This window comes from Pteropus alecto, unplaced genomic scaffold (assembly GCF_000325575.1).
Source record: "Pteropus alecto unplaced genomic scaffold, ASM32557v1 scaffold90, whole genome shotgun sequence".
NCBI lineage: Eukaryota > Metazoa > Chordata > Mammalia > Chiroptera > Pteropodidae > Pteropus > Pteropus alecto.
In genome coordinates this window covers 667,418-675,164 of record NW_006429894.1, presented here as the reverse complement: position 1 = coordinate 675,164, position 7,747 = coordinate 667,418, and the positions used below count along the sequence as shown (strand labels likewise).

Here is a 7,747-nt window from a genome sequence, read left to right as displayed (position 1 = left end):
TCCCTACGTCGTTGAGCGCGTGTTCGCTTCGTCTCCTTCGTGTCGCAGGCTCGGTACAGGAAGGAGCAGACGCTGCTGAAGCACCTGCCCTGCATCCCGCTGGTGGAGAACCTCCTGAAGGACGGCAGTGACGGCTGCGCCCTGGCCGCCCTCATCCACTTCTACTGCCCCGGCGTCGTCCGCTTAGAGGGTGAGTGTCCCCGGGAGACGCCTCTGACCTGCAGGGAGGGGGCGGCGAGCACCAGGACAACACCTGGGAGAGGTCGTGGAGCGTTGTCCTAAGGGACGGGCGAAGCCTGAGGAAGGTAGTCGAGCACTGCTGCGTGGTTCGGGCCTCTCTGTGTGATGACCCCAGGTTCCTGTGTGCGTGTTTGTCACACAGATGCCACATCACGTGTGTTTGTGCTGAGTCGCTAGTTATGACGTGGGGGCGAGACGTGTGTTACCGGAAGTAACCCAAAGTCACGGCTTCCTCTCTTCTTATTCGAAGATATCTGTTTGAAAGAAACCATGTCTTTGGCCGACAGTCTGTACAACCTGCAGCTGATCCAAGAGTTTTGCCAAGAATATTTGAACCAGTGTTGCCACTTCACCCTGGAAGACATGCTCTATGCTGCTTCGTCCATAAAGGTACAGGGAAGCTTCGTTTAAGGGACACACTGGATACGACAATGGCCTGGCCACGCTAAGCCCGCAGAGTAACATCAGAGCCGCTTTGACAAAGGAAGTTAGGTTCTTCTGCTCATTTCATGTTTTCGAGACGCCATCAGCTCAGGCTGCTCCTGCACCACGAAGCCGCACGCAGAGCCATGGCACAGAAGGGCCCAGTCGTCCCGACGGCAGCAGTGGGGGGCTGGCCGCGGGGGGCCCGCGTCCGAGGCGCTGCGGGGCGCCGTCTGGGAGGGACGGTCCCCACAGGCCCCCGGGCTCGAGACCAGACCTAGGCAGGAAGCCGCAGGGGGACGAACCAAGCTCGCGACGGTGCTTTCTCCGGAGCGCGTGGGAGGCCTTGGGGGCGGGGTTGATGCACACACCTGCCCTTCTCCGTTCTGTGTCTGCGTCCCGTGTAGTTTACGGTGTTCGGGAACGCGACTATGTAGCCGTCTAAACTAACGCGGGGAAAAGCCTGTACACCAAATGATTTGGGGCCATTCCTGGAATACGGTAACAGAATTATTGCTGCTCGGTCGTCACAGATTCAGAAAGAATTGATCTTCATAAGCTGTAGTTACTGGGAGAATTATTTCTTCTTTGCTGCCATCTTGTGGCCAAACGCAGAGCAACCGCGTTGCAGGACCGTCGTCCCCGAGGGGCTGAGGACTCTCTGACTCTCGCCCACAGAGTAATTACCTGGTGTTCATGGCCGAGCTGTTCTGGTGGTTCGAAGTCGTGAAGCCGTCCTTCGTGCAGCCTCGTGTCCACCCACGAGCAGGTGACCGGCCTGGGCGTTGCTGCCGCACGCGGGGGAGGGTCGCAGCCTCGCGGGGTTCTTCTCGTGGGGGGCGGCGGGGGGCGGGGAGAAGCTGTCGTTTCCCATTCCAGCCGTGAGCCTCGCAAGACTGCGACCGATTTAACAGATCGAGTCGCTGGAACTTCCGAGGGACGGGCCATGCCGGGGAGAACAAGAAGGCGAAGCTCTGGAAGGGAAGCCTCAGAACGTGACTTTCAGCCTCCACCGTTCACTCCCTTCATTTGCTCTGCGTCCTTCACCCCCATTCTCGCTTTAATTGCCTATTAGATTCCGAGTTTTTAATAGTGTTACCGAGAATCCATTCAAATTACGGCTGGGCTTTAATTTCTCATTTGAATTTGCCATCGAACCATAAAAAGGCGTGTGCGTATACTTAAACCTAATAGGTTTTGTGATTATTATAGCATTATAATCCACCGATTGCTCATAATAAGAAAACAAATAAGAAATAAAGGGGTTATTGTAAAGATCCCTAGACGTAAAGAACAGAAATCTTCCTGCGTTTTCTCTAAAGGAAAACCAGGGTTCTGTTGGCTTCCGTTATCAAACCAGAGGTCTGCGTCCACAGGGAAAAGACCCTAAACTGGTAGTGCAGCCCCAGGGACAGCGCGTCCCGCGTAACTGGGACCACTGTCCCCACCACGGCGCCACCCGCCCAGCGCGAAACACGGTGCCGGTGCGTCCCAGCTGCTTTCCTGGGCTCCACATTTTGGTATTTTTCTCCCCAGTATCCTTATTTCTCCCCATCTCTACCCTCCTCCCCCCAGAAAAATTAAAGACGAGACAAAGATCAGGAAGGAGGGGACGATCCTAGTCAGGGGAAGCCCGTCGCTCGTGCGTAGAGGAGCCGACTGCAGGCGGCCAGCGAGGCAGGGAGCCAGGCGAGCCCTCCCCAGAGTTATTGACAGAAACGTGAACCATTGCAGTGGGCTCGTCGTCAACCGATGAAATTCCGTCCGTCTCTCCTCGATTGCCAAAATACCAGCTGTTGCATAAAGAAGCAAACTTAGACCGATTTATTTTTACTTTAAATATCTCTACTTTTTTTATGTTAGGCCTTTTCTCCCAGTTAACCGTAATCAAGTGAATTTTTTTTTAAAGCCGGAACACTTCAAAAGAGTTGAGAGAATATTTTATCTTTTAAATAGATAAAAACAATACTTTATCTATTTTAAAAGATAGCTTTAAATATGCCTTGATTTCTCTAAGTAATCATGGAAATTGAGATTCGAGTTAAACTTTTATTTGTGGTTCAGAAATCTTGAAATAATGTTGGAAACATGTTAAGTATGTAATTTTGAAGGGCTTTTTAATCTTTCATCGTAGCTGAGCCTGTGAATGACATGCCTTCAACCCCTGTCCTGAACGCTGCCAAGAGAAATGCCTGGGACAGTTCGTGTGCTTCTGACTTGACGTCAAGGTAACAATGACTTCACGGCCGCTGTTTCTCTTTGCTAATGAACTCAAACTAAACATACCACGTTAGAGTTTGTGAAATATCACTCGGACTTCGAACGAAATGTTTTCATTAGCTTACCCTAGTCAAAGCTGTTTTAACGGAAATGCATTTGAAATTTACACCGAAACGAATGTTTCGTAAATAGGGTTTTATGAATCACACTGAAAAGTGAGAACAGGGCCGACGTAACTGAAACCAGCCGAGCTCTTGCTGCATATCGTTTCTGATTGAGAACCGCGTAGGCGAAGGTGGGAAATTTTAAGTTCTGTTTAGATCTTTAAATTTTTTTATGATTTTGTTTAAGCTTTGAGGCAGTTTTCCCTATTGTTTTATTTGCTAGTTGTTAGAGCTGTTGAGATAGTAAGTAAAAATTTAATATCGGGATACTCCTGACTCGTGACCCAAGTATATGATGGAGACCTTTTGTTTAAAAATGTTTTTTAGCAGATCCTGTAAGCAGCTTTCCATGTGTATTTATTAGAACCTAAAACTTATATTGACTTTGGACTCCCTAATCATCTGATTTTTTAAAGTTTAAAATGATCTATTTTGTGGGATTTTTTTTTTTAGAAATTCTCTCTCATTCTCATGCTCTATGAGTCTCATTTTCTTTGAACTTCAAGACATTTCAAATACGCCGCAAAAATTCTGAGTGAGAAATTGAAAGTATTTTCTGAATGAATCGTGAGCCTTATGTGGGACTGAACTCGGGCTGAAGGCGATGCCCGGCCCTCGGGCCTGGGGTCCGTCCCCGAGTGCCAAGCGGGCACCCTGATGCCACCTGCTCGCTCTGTCCTGCCCGCGTCTGCGGGCTCCGGCCCTGGGCCCGGAGCCTGAGCCCACAGCTGCCTCTGAGCATTCCCACGGGTCAGGGAAGCGATTTCCGCCCCTCGCCCTTGGAGTCGCTGCCTGCGGCCAGTTTTCGGTTGCCTGGCTACCCGAGCGTGACGGTGACAGTTCGCCGTGCTGATCCGGGGCGTCTCCCTTTTTCCCACGGGAAGCTGTTCCTACGTGTTATTTCCTCAGTGTGCCCCGGGTTGCGTGCATTGTGACGTGAACTTCCTCGAAAACTCAGAAAACGGCCAGTGTTGTAGGTGGTGACTCGGGCCATTAAGGCTTTAAAACCTCCGAAGCGCTCTGCTGCGGGGGCGGGTGATTCCGTGATTTCGGGATCCGTGCGCACAGGCTCGTGCGTTTAGGACTCCGGGTGACGGCGAAGTCCCTCTTCCCTCCCGAGGACCCGCGCTCGGACTCCTGGGGGCCCCTGCTCCATCTTCCCTGCAGACAAGCGTTCTCTAACCTGGGGGGGACCCCGAGCCCCTTTCCTGGGGGGCGCACCGTGCGCCGTCATTCCGGGATCCGCGCGATCCCCTCGTTTCTCTGAGTCGCCACACGGGACGCCTTCGGAGTCCCCGCTGCCTCGGTCAGGTCGCCGAGATGAGGTGGCCTGAGAGAGCAACAGCAGGCACCGCCTCCCGCTCCCCAGTTTGTCCCCGACACGTGGGGCGATGCTAGCTTCTGCACCTGGCTGCACGGCAGGCCACGCAGACTTAAACCTTAGAACCAGGAAGAGTAAATTCTGGCCAGATGTCATAATTTGCAGAATGGACTGTCTCATCCCCTGTGTCAGCTGGAATCGGGTGGACTTAAATCAGAAGGAATCACGGGACAGCTTCTGTCCTTCAGGTCCGGGTGTCGAGGTCTCCGGGGTGGCTGACGGCGTCACCCCTGATGTGACTGTGGGAGCGCAGGCCCAGGCGGCTCCGGGATCCGCAGGGGCCTGTGACACCTGCAGCTTCCGCGATGAGACTCCTCTGAGTATTGCAAACTGACGACTTTGATTTTCACTCTTTATTTCTGGTTTTCTATTTGCGAAAAGGAAATAATGTGCACATCCTCTCTCTCAAGAACGCCGAGATGTAGCTGAAAGTACTTCGGGCGCTTCGTAAAAGGTGAAATGCGTAGAGATGCAAATCGTCACAGCCACTCTGGGTTTAAACAATGTGTCACGTTTCCTTATTTTTAATTTAGGGTGGAGAATCGGAGGTCGTAGTGTTGTTTCTAATTTCACCCATTCGACGTGAGGTTTATGTTAAAGAGTCGAAACGTAACATTTGACCTTCATTTCACATTGCAGTGTGGAAGGAGCTGCATTGCCACATCCCCATCATCATTTGCCTTCTGGACGTCCACGTCCCCAAACCCATTCTTCAGCCTCAGGTAATAGATTTGAAAAAGCCTAGGAAATGCCATTTACGCAGGGTAACCGGGAAGTGACGGAGGACAAATCTGTAAAGAAACAGAAACATGCAGTCTTTTTTTTTTTTTCTGAAAAATGTTATACACACACCAAAAGGTTGAGCTGTTTCTCTTTGCTCGTTTTATCAACAAAACGATCTCCGTTTCTCCGTACATACTTACTTTTTCGTGCTGTTAATGACTCCTCAAATGTGTGAAATCTGTTCAATTGCTATAGGTTAAAATGTTTGTACGTGATTTCAGTGACTTTTTTTTTTTTCCATTTGAAGGAGGAATTAGAAGGTCTTCGTCTATGTCTTACGTGGATGGCTTCATAGGGACGTGGCCCAAAGAGAAACGGTGAGTAAAAGCGAAGGGAACCCCTTTCCGTGTGTGCGCGGTGCCGAGAAGCGTCACCGAAAAGCGTCACCGAGAAGCGTCACCGAGAAGCGTCGCCGAGAAGCGCCAGTTCCCTCTGGCTCTTTCTGGTTGGGCACATTGCAGTGGACTCTAAATTAGCACCTACATTTGAAAAGGCCAACACAGGCAGGTGGTAGAGATCGAAGGGGCTAACTGGGGAAGGTCACCTCGAGGACAGTAAGATTGAGAGCTGGGGGAGCAGAGGAGGTGTACAGCCACCCTCCGCGTCCGCGGGCCCAGCACCCGTGGATTCAGGCGACCGCAGAAAAGACGAGGGTCGGGTCATGGCTGACGTGCGCGACGTGGTCAGGTGGCAGTGCCTGCGCCCGCGCCCACGTCTGCACACTTCTCCCTCGGCCTTGCTTCCCAAATGCTACAACATGACAACTGTTTCCGTCGCATCCGCCCTGTGTTGGGTGCTGTAAGGAATCTGGGGCGATGTAAGTACCGGGGAGGGCGTGCAGGGTGCTCGGCAGTACTGGGCCGTCGGCGTCGGGGCCGGGAGCGCCCTCGCACGGTGGCATCCAGCAGGTCCCGGAACCAGGCCTCACAGAGCCGGGGGGACAACTGTGACGGCAAATGGTTGTTGTTCGATGACGTGAAATCACTGTTCGGGTCACTTAAGGGTTGTCTCTTCCATCTGTCGCAGATCATCGGTGCACGGCGTGTCATTCGATATTTCTTTTGATGAAGAAAGCGCCGCGCAGAGGCCCCCTGCAAACCGAGGCATCACCCGCTCTGTCAGTAACGAGGGGCTCTCTCTGAGCAGCAGCCGTGCGTCTAGAAACATCAGGAGAAGTCTGTCCTTCAAGCCAGTGGATGGAGAAGAGGAGGCGGGAAGCATCGAGGAGGAGCTGGGCGTGGGCGCCCCCGGCCACCTGCGGTCCCCGGGGCCCCCGGACGCCACTGAGCGCGGAGCCGGGCGGAGCCGGGCGCTTCTCGACGAGTGTGGCAGCCGGGGGGAGACACCCAGCATCGAGGAAGCGCTGCAGATCATCCACGACACCGAGAAGCCTCCCTGCAGCCCGCAGCCGGGCCAGACCGCCAACGGCTTCTTCCTCCACAGCCAGGAAGGGGGCGTCCTCAGCGCCAGCGTCAAGCTGCGACCCTCGAGTCCCGACAGCACGGCGGACACGAAGGGGACCCTGAGTCCCGTGACCGACAACACCGAGGTGGACACCGGCATCCACGTTCCTTCCGAGGACATTCCGGAGACGCTGGACGAGGACTCCTCCCTGCGGGACTACACCGTGAGCTTGGACTCGGATGTGGACGACGCACCACGGTTCCTGCAGGACTGTGACCCGCGGGCCGGCAGCGCCCGAGACGCGCTGAGCCCCTGCCCGAGCACCGTGAGCACCCGGTCCCAGCCCGGCAGCAGCGCCTCGTCCAGCTCCGGGGTGAAGATGACCAGCTTCGCCGAGCAGAAGTTCCGGAAGCTGAACCACACGGACGGGAAAAGCAGCGGCAGCAGCTCTCAGAAAACCACCCCGGAGGGCTCGGAGCTTAACGTCCCCCACGCGGTGGCCTGGGCGCAGGCCCCGGAGGAGGCCGGCCTTCCCCAGGGCCGGGACAGCACGCAGCTGCTGGCCTCCGAGATGCTGCACCTGCGCATGAGGCTGGAGGAGAAGCGGCGTGCCATCGAGGCCCAGAAGAAGAAGGTGGAGGCCGCCTTCACCCAGCAGAGGCAGAGGGTGGGGCGCACCGCCTTCCTGACCGTGGTGCGCAAGAAGGGGGAGCGGGGCTCCCCGATGCGTGAGGAGGCGGCCGGCGCCGAGGACGAGGAGGTGTTCGGTGACCGGGCCAAGGACAGGGAGGCGCCGAAGGCCGGCGGCCAGAGGGGGCGGGCCCCGGCGGCCGCGAAGGACAGCGAGGAGAGCCCCCCGGCCAAGTGGCCGAAGTCGCCCACCACGCCCGTGGACCCCGACAAGCCGTGGGGCCTGGCCAGCCCCTCGGAAGAGGCCCTGAGCGAAGGGGAGGCGGCCGAGCACGCGAAGTCCATCGAGAAGCTGAACTCGTCGCTGCGGCTGCTGCAGCAGGAGATGCAGCGCCTGTCGGTGCAGCAGGAGCTGCTGATGCAGATGCGGGAGCGGCAGTCGTGGGTCATCTCGCCGCCCCAGCCGTCCCCGCAGAGGCAGCCCCGGGACCCCAAGGCCCCC

General features: G+C 55.3%; 1 protein-coding gene across 1 annotated transcript in view; it reads left to right on the top strand.

The window, feature by feature from the left end:
- Positions 1 to 7,747, top strand: part of CAMSAP2 (calmodulin regulated spectrin associated protein family member 2) — a gene marked incomplete at its 5' end in the record, with an annotated part of 45,493 nt that overhangs the window by 27,597 nt on the left and 10,149 nt on the right. The window contains 7 exon segments of the mRNA XM_015587352.2: positions 49 to 190; positions 491 to 630; positions 1,342 to 1,432; positions 2,798 to 2,891; positions 5,068 to 5,150; positions 5,459 to 5,528; positions 6,238 to 7,741. Of these exon segments, the coding sequence (XP_015442838.1) occupies positions 49 to 190; positions 491 to 630; positions 1,342 to 1,432; positions 2,798 to 2,891; positions 5,068 to 5,150; positions 5,459 to 5,528; positions 6,238 to 7,741 (2,124 nt within the window).